This window comes from Anolis carolinensis, chromosome 3 (genome assembly GCF_035594765.1).
Source record: "Anolis carolinensis isolate JA03-04 chromosome 3, rAnoCar3.1.pri, whole genome shotgun sequence".
Classification (NCBI taxonomy): Eukaryota; Metazoa; Chordata; class Lepidosauria; order Squamata; family Dactyloidae; genus Anolis; species Anolis carolinensis.
Window position 1 is genome coordinate 233833205 of NC_085843.1, and position 22453 is coordinate 233855657.

The 22453-nt window shown below is 41.4% G+C and overlaps 1 protein-coding gene across 2 annotated transcripts in view; it reads right to left on the reverse strand.

Annotated features, from left to right (window-relative positions):
• The window catches only part of slit1 (slit guidance ligand 1), a 181307-nt gene that overhangs the window by 141285 nt on the left and 17569 nt on the right, over positions 1–22453 (reverse strand). For both annotated transcript variants that reach the window (XM_008116073.3, XM_003224243.4), the window contains exons 2-4: positions 5258–5329; positions 4011–4082; positions 992–1063 (exon numbers count right to left, since the gene is read on the reverse strand). In XM_008116073.3, coding sequence (XP_008114280.1) covers positions 992–1063; positions 4011–4082; positions 5258–5329 — 216 coding nt within the window. The remainder of the gene's footprint in view (positions 1–991; positions 1064–4010; positions 4083–5257; positions 5330–22453) is intronic.

Here is a 22453-nt window from a genome sequence, read left to right on the forward strand (position 1 = left end):
TTCTCCTGATGTTTCACCTACATTTACGCCAGGCATCCTCAGAGGTTGTAAGGTATGTTGGAAACTATGAAAGTGGGGTTTATATATCTGTGGAAAGTCCAGGGTGGAAGAATTCTTGTCTGTTTGAGACAGGTGTGAATGTTTAACATTCACACCTTGATTAACATGTAATAGCAATTCAGCTTCAAGCTCTGGCTGCTTCCTGCATGGGGGAATCTTTTGTTGGGAGGTGTTAGTTGGCCCTGACTGATTCATGTCTGGAATTCCTCTGTTTTCTAAGTAGTGTTCTTTATTCACTGCCCTGATTTTAGATTTTTTAAATATTGGGTGCTATATTTTGTTCATTTTCATAGTTTCCTCCTTTCTGTTGAAATTGTCCACATGCTTGTGGATTTCAGCACCCAAACATGAATCAAAGAACATGAAAGGCACTGCAGACTAATCCAACCAGAGAAGTAAGCCATAGCAGAGCACTTGATGAGCCAACCTGGACAGAGCATTTATTTGAGAACACAGACATGCTGGACCACTCTAACAACCACCATGTCAGACGACACAGAGATGCCATTGAAATCCACAAGCTTGCGGACAATTTCAACAGAAAGGAGGAAACCATGAAAACGAACATTCCATAGATATATAAACCCCACTTGCCTAGTTTCCAACATCCCTCACAACTTCTGATAATGCCTGCCATAGATGCAGGTGAAACGTCAGGAAAAAATGCTTATGGAACATGGTCATACAGCCCAGAAAATTCACAGCAACCCATTCTTCCCATTTGAAAGATCCAGAAATTATGCCACAGAGTCCAGCCATTTTCATACCTGCCTCGTTTAATTCTTCTGATACAAAGCTCACATTTTAAACTTTGTTTTTTGCTGCATTCCCATTCAGGATATGCAGTTCACTTTCAACATGCTTCTTCCAAAGAACAGAAGAGTACAACACTGAACATCAAGCAACAGACAAAATGTATCTGAATACTTACAGTCGAGACAATGCTTGGTTATTCTGGAACAACAGCTCTGGCAACGTGTGCAGCTGGTTTCGATTCAGGCGTCTAGAGAAAAGGAGGGCAAACAGAAGGCATCTTAAGTACCTTCAGAGACAAGTACAAGCAGCCAGGACTAAGGGGGATTCCCGAGTCCCATTTCATTAAAACAGTCCTTTCTTCCTGAGCCATTTGCACGGCAAGCCTGGAATGATCATGAAATGCTCTCCCTCTGCCGCGAGCTAATGAATAGTATTAACCCTGTCCCCAATTCCCTTGGTCCACATTTGTTAATTTCTTCATGCAACTGGACAAGAAAGATATATGAAACCAAACCTGACATTTAGGCTAAGGGTAATAATATGACTTACACACTTAAACAGCCCCTTTTAGCTAGCAAGAGGGGGTAACTACTTTCAACTTACGTACCTTGAGTTTTTGAGGTTTGTTCTACTATTATTTACACACAGGACTCAAATTTTGGGGAAGGATATTCTTAACCTGAAATACACAAACCTCATACACTGGCCCCCCAACTTTTAGCCTGTAGTCTTCAAAAATAAGATCTGACTTCAAATAGCACCAAGAGATATAGCTTCTGTAATCTGTAACCCTTCGAATATAAAAGATTTTAAATAGAATGTCTATGCTGTGTTGCACTGTTACTTTTAGCTAAATAGTTTCATCCTGAGAAATTTATAACACTAAAAACAATAGTGATGAAAAGCACCAATAGATATTTCACATATAAAAGTGAGAGATATATACATTGAAATTAACAAACAGCTAAATTATGGTGTTAATTAGGCAAAAAATAAAGATTTGTGTGCACTCAGTTTATTTTCACAGCAAAATAAATATATTTTTCAAAATTTATGACTTTTTTTAAAAAAAAAGCAAAGATAGAAAATGAACGGGCAAGAGATATATATATTTATATATATTCATATATATATGTGTGTGTGTGTGTGTGTGTGTGTGTGTGTGTGTGTGTGTGAAATATATATAAAGAGATGTATATATAAGAAGAGGAGGCCAAGGGTTAGCTGTGTAGAAAGCAACATTTCAGTCTCTTAGAGCAAAGCTTATTAAACTATTTAATGTTGGGACCAGCAAATTTCTTCCCCAATCTGCCAGGGACATGTACTATATAGGCTTGTGCATTTTGGATGAATCGCTATACGTTTCTGCTTGCCAGATATTGGAGATCTCCCATACCTGTTTTCTAGCGCCTCCCGAAAATGGGTGAGCTTAGGCTCCCCTTTCCCCTATGAGTCTTTCCTTTCTTCCATTCAAGGGACTCTGGATGTCAGCAATGGGGTTAAGAAAGCATCCTATCCAGCCCATTACGAGGAGGGGGGTTCCCACTGGCTCCCCTTCCATATCCTTCATTAAGATTTGGATTTTAAAAAGCATCAGAGTTACCACTCTTCTGGATCCTTTCCCTTCTGTTTGTAGAGCAGGAGGAGACCAAGTTTAATGCTTCTTAAAGCTGTTCTTCTCTAGAGAAGAGGCAGGTGTATATGCTTTCTCTCCCAGCACCAGTAGCACCCCAGGCAGCTTTCCAAGGCATTTTAAGGAGGCCCAGGGAAAGAAGAGCAATGACCTGGAGCTCAGTGGAGCTATCCTCCCTGGACTATCTTTTAAAAATCCCCTCTCTTGCCTGCAAAGCTGCAATCTCCTTTCTGCTTGTGGTTTTGCTTCCTTAAAGCTGTTTCCACTTTCTACTCTAGATCAGAGGTAGCCTTCTCTTTTTGTTTGCTGGGATTACTATTATTAATAATAACTATTATCTTTTAGAAGTATTTTCTGAAGGAGAGGAAAGAGAAAAATAATCTAAAAGGGTGAAAGCCCCCAAACATGTGCACACACTCCATCCACCCTCCCTCAGGTCCCCAACTCCCAGTCAGTCCCACTGAATAAAAATAATCAGGAAAATCAAAAAGATTCAACTGTGATGCTGAATAGGGGAGGAAGAGTTGATATCAGCTCCTGCTTGTTTTCGTTGTGGGCGGGTTTTCGTACCGGGACTACCCTTACTGTTACAGGCTACCGAAGGTACCAAAGGTACCAGGAGAAAACAAATCTGTGGACAAGTCCAGTACTATATTTGTATTCATTAAATATAATTGTTTCTTTTCCTGAAACATGTCATGAACTGGCATACAAAAAGTCATGGATCAGCATCAGTTAATGTACCACAACTATGTCTGGCATTGTCTTAAAGGATATGCTGTAAGATTTTGGACAGAACATGGTTAAAAGCCTGACAGTGGACATAGAATTAAACAAACTGCTACAGTGACACAGTTCAAATGTTCACTAGTAAACTGAATTCTATCATAATTATGAAGCTTCACACATGAAGACTATAACAGCTTTTTATCCTTGTATAAAGCCCTATTTGTCTGGCATTGGCAATTAGGAAGGCAAGAAATTCTATGCAATAATTCATATTTTACCCAGGATGAAATGAGACCTACCCCTACCTCCCTGCTAGTCATAAAGGTAGAACTATGAAAGGGAATGTTTAAAGAGAACAACAAATTTTAGAAGTAGTTTCTTTTACAGATGTTATTCTAAAAAATGCAATGATAACTTACGTTCATTGGTGCACTACCCTTGACTGAATGCATACTGCTGAGAATTATTTTGTATCTGAAAGCAACGGCAAACAGATTGGGAAGCATCTGGGTGTAAATGCCAGCCAGGCTGTTAAGGGCTGGGTGTAAAAAACACGTAGTGCTCACACCATCTGCTTGTGTCAGCGTGGAGGTGGGGGTGGAAAAAAAACAGTTCTTGATGTGGGTGTGGGAGAGGACTGCCTTTGGCCATGAAGAATATTCTCCCACAGCTCTGCTAAATTTGACCTCTGCTCTACCTTGAACGTCAAAAAACATCAAAAAACCCACTACCTCCACACCTAGATGGAAACAGAAAATAGAGGCTTCTTTTTATTTGTTTACTCTCCTCATCCCCAGCTTTCATATTGTGCCGAGATCCCTGAGAAACTCACAGTCGCTCTAGCTCCTTCATGTCGTCAAACACCCCTCGCTCCACCACACTGATCTGGTTTTCCATCAGCTGCCTGTAAAAAAGGAATAGGAACACTGTTAGGGTCCCTGTTGTCAGTAGGCGTGAATATAGTATGACACCCCACCCCTATCCACAGAGATATGTTTCAAGACCCCCTGTGGCTACCTGAAACCATGGATATATTTTGAGTATACTTGGGCTGGAAGCATGTTATAAATTCATGTTGAAGGACATAGAGAAGCCAACAAACACTTCAAGGGGGGATATTTTTTGGAGCATGGGTAAGTGTAATGGCAGGTAAGGGAGTCATACTGTATACAGCCTATGCCTCTCCCTCAAGGCAGGACCAGATTTATTTTGGGAACTATATCCATAATCAGTTAAAGCAGTTAGCTGGGGAGTTGGGACCTCTGGGGGGGTCGTGAGAGGGGTTTCAGAGGGGTAGCCAAAGACCATCAGAAAATGCATATTTTTGATGGTCTTAGGAATCCAAATCCCGCCAGTACTGTATTTCTATTGGTCATGGGGATACTGTGTGGGATGTTTGGCCCAATTCTATCGTTGTAGGTAAACTATAAATCCCAACAATTACAACTCCCAAATGTCAAGGTCTATTTTCCTCAAACTCCACCAGTGTTCACATTTGGGCATACTGAGTATTTTTGCCAAGTTTGATCCAGATCCATCATTGTTGGAGTCCATAGTGCCCTCTGGATATAGGTGAAGTACAAAACTCTATATCAATACTCATCAAACCCTTCCAGTATTTTCTGTTGGCCATGGGAGTTCTGTGTGCCAAGTTGGGTTCAATTCCATAGTTGATGGAGTTCAGAATGCTCTTTGATTGTAGGTAAACTATAAATCGCAGCAACTACAACTCCCAGATGACAAAACCAATCCCCCCCCAACCCCACCAGCATTCAAATTTGGGCATATCGGGTATTTGTGCCAAATTTGGTCCAGTGAATGAAAATACATCCTGTATATCAGATATTTACATTACGATTCATAGCAATAGCAAAATTACAATTATGAAATGGCAACGAAAATAATGTTATGGTTGGGGGTCACCACAACATGAGGAGCTGTATTAAGGGGTCGCAGCATTAGGAAGGTTGAGAATCACTGAATTAAAGGAAACCCCACATAGATACAGTGGTGCTACAGTGCAATACATTTCTGAGATGACTGGGGTAGGTAGGGTAGTAACATTGTGAAGGCACTCACAAAACTCGCAGCTGCTTCAGTCCAGCAAAATCATGTTTGTTGATGCGGGTGATGTTGTTTCCATTCAGCTCCCTGTGAAGAGAAGAAGAAAAAATAAGGATTAGAAATAAGAAAAATAGACAAGGTTGGTATATTCAACCCAGCAACATCCTCCCTGACAGGACTAGCTCTACTTTTAAGCAGGGTGAGGCAGCTCCCACTGCTTTTTCTATTGCTTTTTCTATTTTTCCCCATCATTTCCTTCAGTTTAGAGAAATGTTCATGGCCCATGTGTGTGGCCTACTCTAAACCTACCAAAACCAACCTGATTCTCTGAGGAACAGGATCGCTGCCCTGTTGCTAATGCTAACACGAAACAGAACAAACAGTCCATCTACATGCAGGCTAGAAGAATGGCATCTCATCCTTTGCTTCAGATTGCTCTAATAAGTCCTAGTTTCATACGTAGTGCTTGTAAACACTACTTTTTGCACTATACCTCCCAGAATGCATTCAGTACAAGTGAATTTCTGAGAGTCATTATAAAAAAGGAACATTTCCCCTGTTAGTTCCCCAAAAGGAAACCTTTCCAAGTTCTGTCCTTTCCATCACACCCAAATCCAAAACTATCAACCACAACCATTTTACCATGTTTGCCACCTTGACCGCAGTACCATATGTCACATGAATTCAGCTCTAGAGAAGCCCAGTGCTTTGGGTCAGGGTCACTCTATGTAGAAGCACCTGTTCATACCAGCAAATTTCTGCCTTGAGGGATTTCAAAAAGCAATTTTCACAATTTAACACAAAGCCAAATTTGAGGGTAAGGATGGCTGCAAAGCCCATGGCAGCTCAGTGGCTCCTTCCTCTCAGGCACCTGTTCAGTTTGGCTTAATCCTGGGGAGTTTAAAATCAAGGTTTTAACCCATTAGCTAGCTGGGCTGGTGGAGTACTGTAATTTGGTTTTACTCTAGTGGTGGTAAAGGGGTAAATATTTCCATGATCTCTGTCTCAGCAATCTTTTTCAAAACAGTATCCCACCCAACCACCTTGCAGTTAATGGGTGCACACTTGTTGTATTTCTGAGTGTATAGTCTACTATGTTGGGTTCCTTTTTCATTTGGCATAACATTTTGGTCCATGATCCAGGACATCCACTATTAGTGTCTCTTTGGCATTGTTAACAGAGGGATCCCCTCGTGGGATCTGAGGTATGTGGCAAGTAGTTCATCTGACCTAGCTCTGGAGATGGTACCTCTCCTGCACCCACTGGCTGGAAAGAGGACCACACAGAGGGCATCCACTCATGTGAATCCTTCCCACTATCCCCAAGTTTCCTGCAATCAGCCAGATAGTTAGTCTCATTGATCAACAGAAGAATTGGCCAATTCCTGGATCTGGACCCATGCAAGACCAACACACATTTGCAAATGTAACAAATAAAAGTTATGCTCTATCTCTTCCAATAATATACTGAGTCTTCTAAACATATACTGAGCAATGCAAGTATAGTGCACATATTTGGGGTGGGGTTAGGGGAGTGGCTACTTATGCTCCAATCCTATAAAATAGTAAGGGACACCCTTATACATGGAACTATTGGGAAGAACATCTACTACACCCACTAATTTGTCATTATTTATAGAAATATGTACGTGAGCATTACTAACAAAGTTTGTTTTTTAGACTTCAACTCCCAGGACTCCCACTCAGGATACCCACAGATAAAATGGAAATTCATTTGAAATACTACCTTAGCCTGACTGTTTTACAAGCAAGCCATGCATGCTTGACATGTAGGGTCAGAACTGCATATAGCTGCTCTGGTGAAACAAGTAAGTGTGAGCCCTCAAAGAGGCTTCATTGTCTGGCTGAAATGGCAGCTAATGGCTAATGAATACAGAGACAGCTAATATACATTCCTAATTGCATCCTTTCCATCACAAAGATAGTTGGCTCCCCATTATGGAAGTAATGGTGAAAGTGGGAAGGGGAGGTATGTTTCCAAGATACCCAGAAGAACCACACTGATGGATGGGTGAACAAGCCTTGCTCCTTGCCCTTTCATACTACACTGAAACCTACACCCATTCCTCAAACCCAATTATGCAAACAACAATGACTAAAACATGGGTGGCATATTAAGAACCTAGGATAGCTGCAGACTACTTGGCTCAGCATCTTTTACAGTTCGGCATTTCCTCTTCTCTGCACAAACCCATTTTCCAAATATTTTAGACAACAACTCTCAGCATCCCATACTAGAGGAGTAGGAAGATATATAGTAGTTATGGGAGATTCCAACTATTCTGGTATTTGTTGGAAAATAAACTCTGCCAAGAATACAAAGTCCAAAAAATTCCCCGCTTGCTTTACAAATAATGTTATTGTTCAGAAAGTACAAGAAGCAACAAGGGGATCAGCTATTTTGGATCTGATCCTAACCAACATCAAGGACTCAGTAAAGGGAGTGGAAATGGTGGGATCCTTAGGTGGGAGTGACCATGTGCTCTTGGAGTTTGCTATACAGAGGAAAGGGGAAACTAAGAGAAGTCAGACGTGCATTCTAGATTATAGGAGAGCTGACTTCAGGCAATCTAGAGAATTACTGTGGTCCCATGGATAGGAATGCTAAAAGAGAAGGGAGTCAATGATGGATGGAGGTTTCATAAAAGTGAGATACTGAAGGCACAAATACAAAAAGTGCAAACAAGGAGAAAAAAATAAGAGGAGGGCAAATATCCCTGTCTTCAAGAAGGGGAAAAAAGAGGAACCTAATAATTACTATCCAGTCAGCCTGACATCAATACCAGGAAAGATTCTGGAGCAGATCATTAAGGAGAAACTCTGGTAATCACTTAGAGAAGGGATCACTAAAATCAACATGGATTTCTCAAAAACAAGTCATATCAGATCTTATGTCTTTTTTCAATAGGGTTACAAATTTGATAGATGCAGGGCATGCTGTGGATGTAGAAAATCTTGATTTCAATAAGGCCTTTGAGAAGGTTCCCCATGATCTTTCAAACAAACTAGTAAAATGTGAGCTAGACAATACTAGTGTTACGTGGATTTGTAGTTGGCTAAGCGAACGAACCCAAAGCGTGCTCACCAATGGTTCACTTTATCCTGGAAAGGAGTGACTAGTGGAGTGCCTCAGGGTTTGGTCCTGGGCCCAGTTCTGTTCAACATCTTTATTAATGACTTGAATGAAGATTTAGAGGGAGTGCTTATCAAGTTTGCAGATGATACCAAATTGGGAGGAATAGCAAAAAAAAAAAAAAAATCCAGAAGACAGGATCAGAATTGAGGATGAACTTGGCAGATTAGAGGACTGGGCCAAAACGAACAAAATTAGTTTCAACAAGGAGAAATGTAGGATACTGCATTTAGGCAGGAAAAATGAAATGCAAAGATACAGGATGGGTGATGCCTGGTCCAACAACAGAACATGTGATATCGGAGACTTAGTAGATAACAAGTTAAATATGAGCCAACAGTGTAATGCAGCAGTTAAAAAGCTGATTTAAGAGCTCTGTGGAAAACAGGGCAACTACAAATTTGGTTTCTTCTACAAGAGCCCTGTAGCAATAGTTGAAACTGCACCTGCTAAACTTAAACTTCAATTCTCTTCATGGAACTTCCAGCTTTTTTATTATGGTCACCTTAATTAAACATGAGGATGCAGGTTTGAAGGCAGATTACCACAGCAACCATAGTTCTACTATTTCAGGACCAATTTTTGGAATAAAACCTTGCAGGGCTTTCATGATGAGATTTATAAAGCAAGAGAAACTGCCAATGTTATTTGGTCCTCAAACACGTAGGATCATAATAACCATGATTTTCTACTTGCTGGCACGTTGTGAGGAGAGATTTAAGCTCTGCCAAAAGGCCCAGAACCTCAAAAGAGAGGGAATCGAAAAAGACCTTTGAGAGAATTTTACAGCAATAAAGACAACTGCCAGAGAGGGAGCGGAAGAGAGAAAGAGGGGGAGTCTGTTGCAGCTGTTGAAACTGTTCTAATGTTTATGCGCCTCCATGGGAGCTTCGACTTGCAGCCCTGGGCTCAATCACATATAGAACGGGGAACAGCAGTTAGAAACCAGGGTCATGTGTTCAAGGCTTTCTGGGGTAAAGCAGCCACTCCACACCAAATGACTTCATCAGGAAATTACCATTTATATTGCCTATGGTGTCTAGAGGCCATCTAGGAGATGGGCCTATTGTCTTGGGTGCCACATGTGAACTTAGCTGCAGGTGTGCACACAGAAGTACAGCCATGTATATACACAGATGCCAAAGAACATCATTAAGCCCCGACATAAGAATTTACATTTTCAATTAGAAAGGCACAACCTTTTGACTCTGGGTTCTCTTGCCTGGGAGTCTGGGACAGCCAATGCTACAAGGCAATCAAGATATTCCTGGCGTAGCATTGTTTTACCATTCACTGGCTTCCCCCCACCCTTCGACTCCAGCGTCCCATCTCAATGCAAAGATTAAGTTACCCGTGTCAGACTTCATCTCTTTTAAAAGCACCTGGTTTTCAGTTCAACAACAATGTCAAGCGAATGCAGACTGACTTTTGCACATGCTAGGGGAGAGATATCCCATCTTGCAGCTCAAAATGAGGACATTTCACTTTTTTATTCTCTCTGCATGTTTAAATGTTAAAGCAAACAGCTTTGACAGGAGACTGCTTTTGCCTGTGATTAACTATCTGTTTTCTGGCTTCTTAAGAGTGCTACAGACATGCAATTACAGCTTATATTTAACAGATTGTCCAAGATAGAGTGGCACCAAAGAATCAATGCAAACATGCTAAGTTATTTCTTATGTAAGTTCAATTGATTAAATGTGTCTGTTCTTGTCTGGACTAGGGACCTCATCAGAAATCCCTGGCCAAGCATCACACTTTTTTGGGACTCCACAAGGAAAGAGGAAGCAGGGGGTGAATCAGTCACCTCGCATGCAGCTCCCTCTCGGCGACGCTTTCCCCATCACATGGGGAAAGTGTTGCCATTGCGAATAGGCCCCGTGCTGGCTCCATTGGACCCAGAACAACATGGGACGCCTCCTGTGTTGAGCTGGAAGCATCTGGCGACACATTCACCCGGGTTGGGAACGGGGCCTATGTCAGAAGTCACACAACGTTGTGTGATGTCTGACATCCGCCTCTGTCCCCTGGATGGGGTGAAAGTGTCCTAGGACATTTAAATCACCTTGGCTGAAGGAATTTAGGTCTGGGGCAAGAAATCATAAAGCACTTCTAATGCTGGGGTGTTGTGTGATTTCTGGGCTGTATGGCCGTATTCTAGAAGTATTTTCTCCTGACGTTTCACTTGCATCTGTGGCTGGCATCTTCAGCCACACTTTAGAAATTGTGAATTAGTTGAAACCCACAGTCTGAAATTGCGTTGTGTGATGTGCTCCAACAGTAGCCATTTCTTAAATGTGTAGAAACGCTGGTTTTATTACGTGTGATGAAGTCTCAAGGGAAGTCAAGGTGTCCCTCTATTTTGCTTTGGTCAGACCTCACCTGGAATACTGTATTCAAATTTGGACACCATAATTTAAGAGATATTGACAAGCTGGAACATGTCCAGGGGAGGGTGACTAAAATGCTCAAAAGTCTGGAGACTATGAATCCCTATAAGGAGTGGCTTAAAGAGCTGAGTCTGTTTAGCCTGCAGAAGAAAAGGATGAGAAGAGACATGATCACCATGCTTAATATTTGAAAGCATGTTATAAGAAAGAGGGAGCAGGCTTGTTTTCTGCTGCTCTGGAGACTAGGACTCGAAGCAACGGGTTCAAATTACATGAAAGGAGATTCCACCTGAACATTAGGAGAACTTCCTGACCATAAGAGCTAACTCTCTGCCTTGGAGTGTGGTGGAAGCCCCTTCCTTAAACAGAAGGTGGATGGACATCTGTCAGGGTGCTTTAATTGTGCATTTCCTGCATGGCATGGGGTTGGACTGAATGGCCTGTGTGATCTCATCCAAATCTATGATTCTATGTAGGAAGACAAAGTTCCCCATATCTGGCTTATGGTTGAAAGAGTCAATCAACACATATAGAGAGCCCCAGCTTGGAGAAGACTTCAGAAAGGGACATAGACGTCTTCACCAACACAAAGATGAGAATTCCATTAGTAGATATTTTGGTTTCCTCCCTGTTCCAAGGTCAATACATTAGTTACTTTCAGTGATGGTTTAATAGACTCAACTGTATCTATTGGCATTCTCTTCAACCGTGTTAAGCTCTATTCCAGCAGAAATCGACAAACCTCTCCTGCCTTTCCTGATTTTATCTATATTTTAGCCTCAAACTAGTAAGTGTCTGCGTGACTCATTCACAAATTGCCATTGCACATCTATGCCTATGATTACCTTGGATCTGCTGCCTCCATAGCTTCTTTGTTCAGATAAATTATTGCCTTGAGAACCAAGAAGGGAATTAGCAGCAGGTGAAAGCATTTTTGCAATGATGCCACAACAACAGGGGTATTTAACTCAGTAGTGGTTCTTCTACCTCCAGGTCTCCCATCAATCCCTCAAATATTAATTATAGTCTGTCAAAGGCAGACTAATATCACTGCCAGCGCTTCAGCATTAAGTCTCTGCCTTAACCACATGGAGAGCGGGGAGAAAAAGAAAGCCTTCTGTCAAAAATAATTAATGAGATTCAAGAAGCTCAGGGACCAATGCATAGACTGGGGCCCTTTCAACCTACACAATTATAGCGACATGGTTCCACTTTAACTGCCATGGTTCAGTCCAATGGAATCTTGGAGATTGTAGTTTAGTGAATTCTCTCAGCCAAAGAGCTCCAGTGTCTCACTGGACTACAAACGCCAGGATCCCATCGAATGTTACCGTGGCAATTAAAGTAGGATATTGCAATGTAATTGTGTTGTATGAAATTGCTCACAGCTTTCTTTTCTCTGGTTATGAAAAAACTGCAAAATCAAAGGAAAGGGGAGGGGGGCCACTGACTAGATCTTTCCTTTAAAAACCTACGTCTTTATTACTCAGTGACAACTTATAAATAAGTCTTTGGGAATACATCCAGACCTCGAGTTATAAACATCCAATTTATAAATGACCCATAGTTAAGAACAGAGGTGAGACAACAGGAAGTGAGAAAAATCTACCCCGCGGGAACAAAAATCCACTCCTGAAAGAGTTTATTATCATGGGGAAAAGGTGTCTCCGCTGAAACGTTATCACCAATCCTTGTTTCAACAACAAGCCAAATTTTTCAAAAAGATTTTCTGGAGTTTTGGAGTTTGATGTCATCTGTACACAGATGATGTACAACTCTACTACTCCTTTCCACCTGCTGCTAAGGAGGCTGTTCAGGTCCTGAACCAGTGCTTGGCATCTGTGATGGTCTGGGATGAGGGAGAACAAATTGAAATTGAATCCAGACAAGACAGAGGTACTCCTGGTTACTCGAAAGTCTGTTCAGGGTATAGGGTTACAGACTGTACTGGACGGGCTTACACTCCCCCTGAAGACACAGGTTCACAACTTGGGAGTTCTCGTGGATTCATCACTGAGCCTGGAACACCAGATCTCAGCGGTGGCCAATAGCACCCGTACCTTGGGAAGTCAGACTTGACCACGGTAGCTCACACTCTAGTTACATCACAAATAGATTACTGCATTGCACTCTACGTGGGGCTGCCTTTGAAGACTGTATGGAAGCTTCAAGTAGTCCAATGGGAGACAGTGAGATTGCTCACCAGAGCAGGGTACAGGGAGCATACAACTCCTTTGTACGTCAGCTCCACTGGCTGCCAGTCTGCTACCAAGCACAATTCAAAGTGCTGGCTTTAACCTATAAAGCCCTAAACAGTTCCAGTCCTGTTTACCTGTCCAAACGTATCTCCCCCTATGAGCTAGCTGGGAGGTTAAGATCTTCTGGGGAGGCCTTGCTCTCAGTTCTGCCTCCTTCACAAGTGCGGTTGGTGGGACAAGAGACAGGGCCTTTACGGTGGTGGCCCTTCAGCTATAGAGCTCCCTCTCCAGTGAAATTAGATCAGCCTCCTCCCTCCTGACCTTCAGGAAAAAAGTTAAAAATTTGGATGTGGGACCAAATGTTTGTTTAGGAATCTATCAGTGCAATAAGAGAATATAGAATTGTATAGTGACATTTTGGAACAACCGCAGACTATGATATTGGACTGTGTGATTTTAAATAAGTGGTTTTTAATGCTTGATATGCTTTTAATGATTGTTTTAATATATATGTTTATTTTATTGATATATGTTCTTGTTGCATCGAATCGCTGCCTATATATATTATCTGCCTGAGTCTCCTAAGGGGTGGGAACGGGGGGTATAAATATGGTAAATAATAAATAAATAAATAAATAAATAAAATCTAATTATCACAGGACAGAAAGTGAGGTGAAATCTTCTGAAAAGGGGGCACAGACAGCAAAACAAACACTACAGGAGTGTTAACTCTTCCCTACGCTATCCAAACCTAAAAATATATATTTGGCTGGGGTTACACTTTAAAAAAGGTACCTTTCTGACTTATATACACATTCAACTTAAGAGGAAACCTATCTTGTTCATAACTTTGGACTGCCTGCATAGCTTTGCCTGCTCCTCCACTACCAATATTTTGCTTAAGCTTTTAGAGATTTAGTGGTTTGCCTGTGCAATGAAATAATGTGTTGCAAACAATAAGCTACCTGTAATTATCCTCCTAGATAACAAAGGCATAGACAAGTTACATAACGGTTGTAGTATAACATGGGATTGTTCCCCTCCTCTTGCATTGTCATAACCCTTTTAATTAGTTGTATAGTTACAAGAGGCATGTGGTTTGTACCACGAATCAATGGATTGCAACACTCTTTTAAAAGTAATTACAAGCAACTAAGAAAGAAGGTGGAGTCTCCGGTGGCGCAGAGAGTTAAACTGATGAGCTGCTGAACTTGCTGATCAAAAGGTTGGCAGTTCAAATCCAGGGAGCGGGGTGAACTCCTGCTGTTAGCCCCAGCTTCTGCCAACACAGCAGTTCAAAAACATATAAATGTGAGTAGATCAATAGGTACTGCTTCTGCGGGAAGGTAACGGCACTCCATGCAGTCATGCTGGCCACATGACCTTGGAAGTGTCTACGGACAACACCGGTTCTTCAGCTTAGAAATGGAGATGAGCACCAACCCCCAGAGTCAGACAAGAATAGACTTAATGTCAGAAAGAAGGTACCGTAGCTTTTATTTAAACTGACATTTGATGCATAGTAATTAATTGCTCAGAAGGGTATTTTATGGATGGCTCATTCAGAAGTTTTTATTATGATATTTTAAATGATGTTATCCTTTTTCCCTAGACAGTGAGAGAGGTTCAGCAATAAAATCAATTGCCTAGAGAGGTGGTGCAATCTCCTCTTAATGTCTTTACTAAGAAGCTGGGCAGCTACTTGATTATTATTATTATTATTATTATTATTATTATTATTATTATTATTATTTAATTATTATTTAATTTATATCCCGCTTTTCTCCCCCATTGGGATTCAAAGCGGTAACAACAAGGTATATCTTCTAGAACTTAAGCTTGCAGGAATTTCATCTCCAAGCACAGGCGTACTAATAAGAGTGGAACATGCACACAGAATTAATATGATGCTATGAAAATCTGCTTTGTGCTAAAGGGGCGAATACTGCTTTGGGGGAGGGGCTCAGCTGCCTGGCATTAAAGAATCCATAGTTACATGCCCCAGGTTACATGCCTTGTGAAATTAAGTGCCCCTAGCTAGCTTTAAGTGACAATTGGCCAGCAAATGCTAACTAGCAGCCATTGAGTAACAGCACAAAACACTCCATTAGGTTTTATGAGGTTATTAAACTGTTCCAGCTTTACCATAAAGCAGTAAGCCTCAAAAACCGCACCAAACTGTGAGAGTCATAATGGGAGATGGGCAGACTTTCTGGTCTTTACAGCTTTTACAACTGGGTTTTCCCACTGTGCTTGCAATATTCTCTGGTATATAAAGTGACTGAATTAATGGCCTTGCCAACTGAGCAAGAGTGGAAGTTGAGGCACAAAAAAGGGAGGTTATTGCGAAACTATTTTTGGAAGACTCACAACGGGTAGAATTTGTGCACTGATAGGCCTTGGTTATTGTGGTGGAATACCTCTCGAACGTTTTAAATTCAGATGATGACTTGTGGTACAGATCACAGCCCAGGCATGTGTTGTTGTTGGCTGAAGTCAAGTCAACTTCAACATGCGGTGACTGTATGAATGAAAGACTTCCAAGTCCACAACAACATTGTCATCAGTCAGGTCTCGCTTACTCAGATCAAGGCTTTATATGTAGATCATAAATAATAACATCAATATATTTAGCTACAAAACATGCTAAAATGCCTACAGAGACACAGATGATTTATGACAAACATCTAAAAACATGGCTAGCTAGCTACTATCAGGACAGCTGATACAATACAGTAGGTTCTCCAGTTTCATGGATGTTAGACATGGGGAACTCCTGCAAAAGCGCAAAAATCACAAATGAAAACTGAGAGAATAACTCTCTAGGAATCTCTAAATTCTTCAGGGTGACATTATAGTCAGCTTACCACAAAAACATCCTGAAGGACCTACAAATTCCTAGGGAGAGCATATGATTCAAATTCATATGGGCAGGAAAAGAGATTTAAAGATGGGCTTAAAGTCAACCTTAAAAACTGTGGCATAGACACCGAGAACTGGGAAGCCCTATCCCTTGAGCGCTCTAACTGGAGGTCAGCTGTGAACAGCAGTGCTGCGGAGTTCGAAGAGGCACGAATGGAGGGCTTAAGGGAGAAACGTGCCAAGAGGAAGGAGCGTCAAGCCAACCCTGACCGGGACCGCCTTCTACCTGGAAACCAATGTCCTCACTGCGGGAGAACATGCGGGTCAAGAATAGGTCTCTTCAGCCATCTACAGACACACCCCCAAGACCCCACAAACGAGGACCATCATCCTCGACCTACGAGGGATCGCCTAAGTAAGTCACAGTTGGCCATGTTAGGTCTGCGTGCCAAGTTTGGTCCAGATCCGTCACTTGCTGGATTCAGTGTTATCTCTGAATTATAACTACTGGATATTAAGGTCAATCATCCCCAAACCCTGCCAGTATGCAAATTTGGCCATGGTGGATCTGTGTGGCAAGTTAGTTCCAGGTCCATTGTTGGTGGAGTTCAGAATGCTCTTAGGCTGCAGGTGAACTATACTTCCCAGTCCCTACAACTCCAATAAATCATGGTAATTTCTCCCCACACCTCTCCAGTATGTTCAGTTGGTGATCAATTACTCTGTTTGCTGTGTGCCATAGAAAAGGGTAGGAAAGGGTTAAGAGAGAGGCAGTGGGCAGGGCCATGCAAATTGCGAGAGAAAGGAACACTGGGATGTGCTCGCTGTAACCTGTAATGTCCTGGGAGGGAGTGACTTGGTGGCTCCACAGCACTGGAAACTATAGCCTGTTTTTGGAGGCTGGAGGCTGTCTGTGTGAGCAGACACCTGTGCCACATATACACATACAGATTTTCACTTTTATTGTGTGTGTGTATGTTGAATTTTACCAAACTCTCTTAGGAATTTCTGTCCTAGAAGCAACATGTGGAGCTCTCAGCTAATTTCTGGTTTCTTCCATGAACTATTCAGGCTGTATCAAATGTCTCTTCCATATTTCTACATCCTGTAGCCTGAGCTTCTGGGTGATGCGGCTGCTTGTTTCAAATCACACCTTAATTCTAGTATGCATTTTGTGTTAAAATTGATCTTGTGCCAGCAATGTAATACTATACCTCCATAATGACTGGGAGGGTAATGTTTTTGTAGCAGGATTGCACAGTAATCTAACTACCACAAAGTGATGCATTAGCTGGAGGCGAACATTTGTATACTGTGGCTTCTTTTACTCAGAAAATTTCAGCTTCCTCACAAAACAAGCATTAGGTTCCAGAATCCTGCGACAACTGTGTTATGATTCTTCAAAGGAAGGAATGAAGGAAGGAAGAATTCTGTCTTAGATATCATTGTCCCGTCTCTTTTCCTCTATGTACTGTCAACCCCAGCCCTTCTTTCTCTCTCAGGAATGCAAACCCTACAGTTTCGTGCAAGGGAAGTGAATTTTGCAATAATCCTTTGCCTTAAAAATGTTTTAAAATCCCTGTAACTTATAGGTATTCTCCCTCAACAATCTTGTGGCATCAAGACAAAAAATATTAACATAAAACACTATTTCCTTATTATACAAATTGGCATTCCAGGTTATAGCGTGATCTGTTATAGATGGTTATCTTATGTTCTTGATCTCTATACGATTACTGAGTACATCTGAACAAGCATTCATCATAAAATCCAATATTTTTACAAGAGGAAAGTTTATGAAGCATTTTAGAGTGGATACGGCTGAGAGATGTATCATGGGAAGCGACCTACAGGATTTTATTGACCATGAGTGCATTCTACAGACTTCTGTACAGAACAACCAGGCATATTTCTCAAAAACTAGCACTTTCTCTCCATGAAGTACATCTACCTTGATGTGAATATGATGCAACTTTTTTTGAGGCCAGAATTTACTTCTACTGAAGACAACAACTCATGTGCTTGGCCTCCTGAAAGCTGAGAGTTAAGAGATGTATGAAATCTATCCTTTTTTTCTGTAAACAGTGTCAATAATTTTTATTTAAGTAAGTAGTAGGAGCCCCTGATGGCACAGTGGGGTAAACCACTGAGCTGCTGAACATGCTGACCAAAATCCGGGGAGCGGGGTGAGCTCCTGCTGTTAGCCCCAGCTTTTGCCAACCTAGCAGTTCGAAAACATGCTAATGTGAGTAGATCAATAGGTACTGCTCCTGCGGGAAGGTAATGGTGCTCCATGCAGTCATGACAGCCACATGAACTTGGAGGTATCTACGGACAATGCCAGCTCTTTGGCTTAGAAAAGGAGATGAGAACCAACCCGCAGAGTCGGACATGACTAGACTTAATGTCAGGGGAAAATCTTTACCTTTACCTTAAGTAGTAGGGGAAAGTGTTAAGCCATTTCCCCCATAGCATCATGGCCTCAGTTGAAACTAGCATTTCTCAGTGTGTCTAATGTAGGGCATCAGCAGTTATGGACCACCAGAAAATGTGTGCTTATTGGATAATGCATGTCTTTCCCTTTTTTTGGAAACACAATGAAGATTAGCAGCTGATAGCTTGTGCACCAGATCATTATGTTGAATAACACTCGTTTAAACTATTACAATCCTTCGATCCTTCCCTGTTCTGATTTAAAAGAATGAAAGAAATCCCACAGGATATCCTATTCACAGATCTCTCTATATGTCAGTATGCATCATGGGAAAGTGGCAGAGTTGAGAAACAGAATCCACCTAAGCAGCTCACAGTTTTCTGTTCATGCTAGACTTTCTCTATCTTTGTTCTCATAAATGTATATAGGAAAAAGCAATGCTCCAGTTTTGAGAGCTAAACGCGGCCACTTTTATCTGAGGAAGCCAAGAAATCATCAACTCTTGCTGGGAGTACAAATACCCAGGTGCTGTAATGTACATACTGGAACTCCCCCCCAACTATGTCTTCTCTTTAAAATATATGTTATTTACCTCTGGAAGTTCTGTGTGGAACAGAGAATTCTGATACCTATTTGCATTTCCCCATCTGAATAGATGAAAAGTTTAATTGTTTTCTCATTTGTATGTTTCACTCTCCCTGTATTTTTTAAACTGGCCTTACTCTTCTGAAGTGCTTCCTCTAATTTGGCAAAGGTGCAGTACAGTAGCTGCATGGTATAAAGACATGGATTTCCCTCTTTTATGCCCAGGAGAATGGTAAATTACTGTTGTATCGTCAGATTATGACTCTGGAGACCTGGGTCTGAATTCCTTCTGATTCATGTAAACCCACTGGGTGACTTTGAGCAAATCATACTCTCTCAGCATCAAAGGAATGCCCCTGTGAACAAATCTTGCAAAGAAAACTCTTTACTCATAGCCCAGACACTCATATGTAGCCTCAGAGAAACAAGTTGTTCTCTTTTTGTCCAGTTCATGTCAAGCAGACCATTCAAGCTCACACCGTCACAACCCAATTCCTGGTTCATTTCCCCCAACTTCACCAAATTTTAAAGCAAAAAACCAAAGTCATTATTCTGCAGGCTGCCATTTTTGGCCTCAAGTTTTTACCAATATCTAGCTGACTTTGTGAGTAACCAATATCAAGTAGGCTTCTACCTTTGCTTGAGGGTTTACATCAACTTGCAAGCATCAGGACCCCAAATGAAAGGGTTATCAAGAATAGTTAAGACAGTGGTTATCAATCTGTGGGTCCCCAGGTATTTTGGCCTTCAACTTCCAGAAATCCCAGCCAGTTTATCAACTGGGTGTTGAAGGCCAAAACATCTGGGGACCCACAGGTTGAGAACAACTGCACTAAAAGTTAGAGGTCTAAAGAAGGGTAATCACAATGACAACAAAAATAGTAAAATAAATTCCTATTTAGAACAATAACCTCATTTATACAAAGCACAATATGCCTAATCCATGAGGTTTCCTGGCTTTTTTATCTGCAACATTTCTAACAGCACTAACAAAATCAATTTCTCGGCCAGTGATTGATTCAATACTTGGTTTTGCTAAATCAACAAAAATTACTCTGATAAAAATCCTATAAATGCATGAAGGGTATCGCTTGTAAAAAGAATGCAATGAAAATGGGCTGTGAGTGTTTGTTTTTATTTTTTGAGGGGAAGAGTCTGTTAGAAATTCATGTCCATCTCTTGGCTTTCTGGGCTCTGATCCAGAGTTTGGGTTGATCTCGCCTCTTGTAGGCTCTGCCTGCTGCCACTCTGCTAGGCTCTTCTTAGGGAAGCACAGTAAGAAGGAATCAATGTTTTGAACTGGTCAAAGTCCTTGCCTGTCAAATGAAAGACCAGATTATCATGACTTTGTCATGAAGTTCATTGGATGGCCTTTGAGCCAGCCACTATTTCTCAGCCTAACCAATTTCACAGAGCTGGTAGAAAGATAACCTGAGACTACTGAATAAAGGAGAGAATACAGTCTAAATACAGTTATTAATCCTAACTGGAGTAAACCCATTTGACTAATAAATTTTACCAAAGTATTGATTTATTACTCAACAGCTGGCTTCATGGATCGATTTGAGCAGGAATCAGGTCTACATTGGTATTAAGAATGCCTGAAAGAGGCTTTTATAGAGATTTATAGAGATAAAAACATAGGCATTCCAGACTGTTTCTTTTCCATACAAAAATGCTGTGTTGTTACTAATTTGCTGAAGCAATCTAGGTTTAACATTTTACTGGGAGGATATTACAGACAACACTGAACTGCAGATTTTTTGTTGGTGGGAAAATAGGCTTGTGCATTCAGGGTAAACGCTGACCCATTTCATGTCCCGGTTCGGTGTGGGCCCCAATCTGTTTTTTTGGAACCTCCCGAAATCAGGAGGGCAGATATCTGTTTTCACTCTGGGGTGCTGAAAGATCCATTTTCTATCAACCCATTATGGGGAGGGGGGTTTCCCAGGCTCCCCTTCTCATCATTTTAGGTATTTATGCTGTTCTATTCTAGAGGAGAGACGCTTGGCTGCAGGCAGGTGCGCATGTTTTCTCTCTCCCTGGCCTGGATGCCACACTCATTCTCTTTCCAAGGCATTTAAAGGAGGCAATCAAGTTCTTAAAGCTGTTTCTTACTCTAGAGGAGATGCGCACGTGCCAGCAGCCATGCAATCTTTCAATTCCAAGGCATTTAAAGGAGGCAAGTTCTAATCTTAAAGCTATTTCTTACTGTAGAGGAGGTGCTTGGCTGCATCCATGCACTCTTCCAAGGCATTTTAAAGAGGCTTCCTACTTCCAGGCAAGGAAGAGCAATGACCTCCTGAAAGAGGAGAGGTAACTGGTAGTAGTTTTCAGGGAATTTGGGTTTTCTTTTTGTCTGCTGGGGGATTAATAAAAAGGATGAAACTGTGATGCCGAAAAACAGGTGAAGGGCCAGGATTTCCTCCTGCTTGCTTTTGTATTGAGGTGATTTCTGTAGTGAGGGGCCTTCCTGTTACATGCTCCCGAATGTACTGGAGGAGCTGGATGTGCCGCAGGTATCGTGGAAAACAGGATCTGCGCACAACTCTAGAAAATATCTCTTGTTCTTATTCTCATTCTCTCTCTCGCTCTCTCGCTCTCAATGTTGCTAACCACTTCTACTGCAACTGTGTTGAATTCACAACTCCTCTCCTGGAGCAATACTTCTGATTGTGACTGTAAAATAATGTGTAGCCATGCTACTCTGCAGAGTCACAAACTCTGGAGTTCACAGTATCTGTTTTGTAGTGAGACCAGCAGACAATAGACCGATGGTATTAAATGGGAACTCACCAAGGGCTAATTGGGATACAAAAAATGTTTAACAGAGCCACAGGTATAATAAATTGCATTACTGTTACACATAAAAGTTTTATTAAGGTTCCATGAATACATCCAAACACAAAAACACAATTGCACAGAGTATTGCCTGCCATCCACCCACAGGAAGCCCCCTCTCTGTATGATCCCCAAGACTGCTAACACATTTGAACTGCCATTATGAAAGGCCCAGCATGGCCAATACAAAGCTTTCTCATAGCTTTAGGGAATACAAATTAAGTTGAAAGTAGCAGCAGCAGCCATGGCAGAATGTTATCGGCTGTAATTGCTCCATGTATCAAACCCCTTCTAGATTTTGATCAAGGGCTTATCGCTGATGTACTTGGCAACCCACTGATGTATGAAAGGGAACTTTTATTGTTAAAGTGCGAAGAACATTTAGAATGCATTAAAGATTATGTAAAAATGTGTGCATTGAGTAAAATGCCAACGCTATATCTGGAAATGCCAGGGGGAGTGCTGCTGGATTAGATCAAAGGTTTACGGCACAATAGCCAGTTCAGGATCACCATGAAGCATGCCCAAAGGGGAATACCATGTTCTCATGACTACTTTTAAGGGTTGTTATTGCCACCACACTAATTCAATGGAGGAGTCTGCTCATTTAAAAAAAATTACTTTGTCTGACACAATACCCTGTTCAACCGAGAGGATGACATCATCCCCAATATATTGTTCTCTGCCCTTCTTATAAAATATGTATCTAGTTAAGATTATATCCCACTTATTCTCTCAATTCCACAA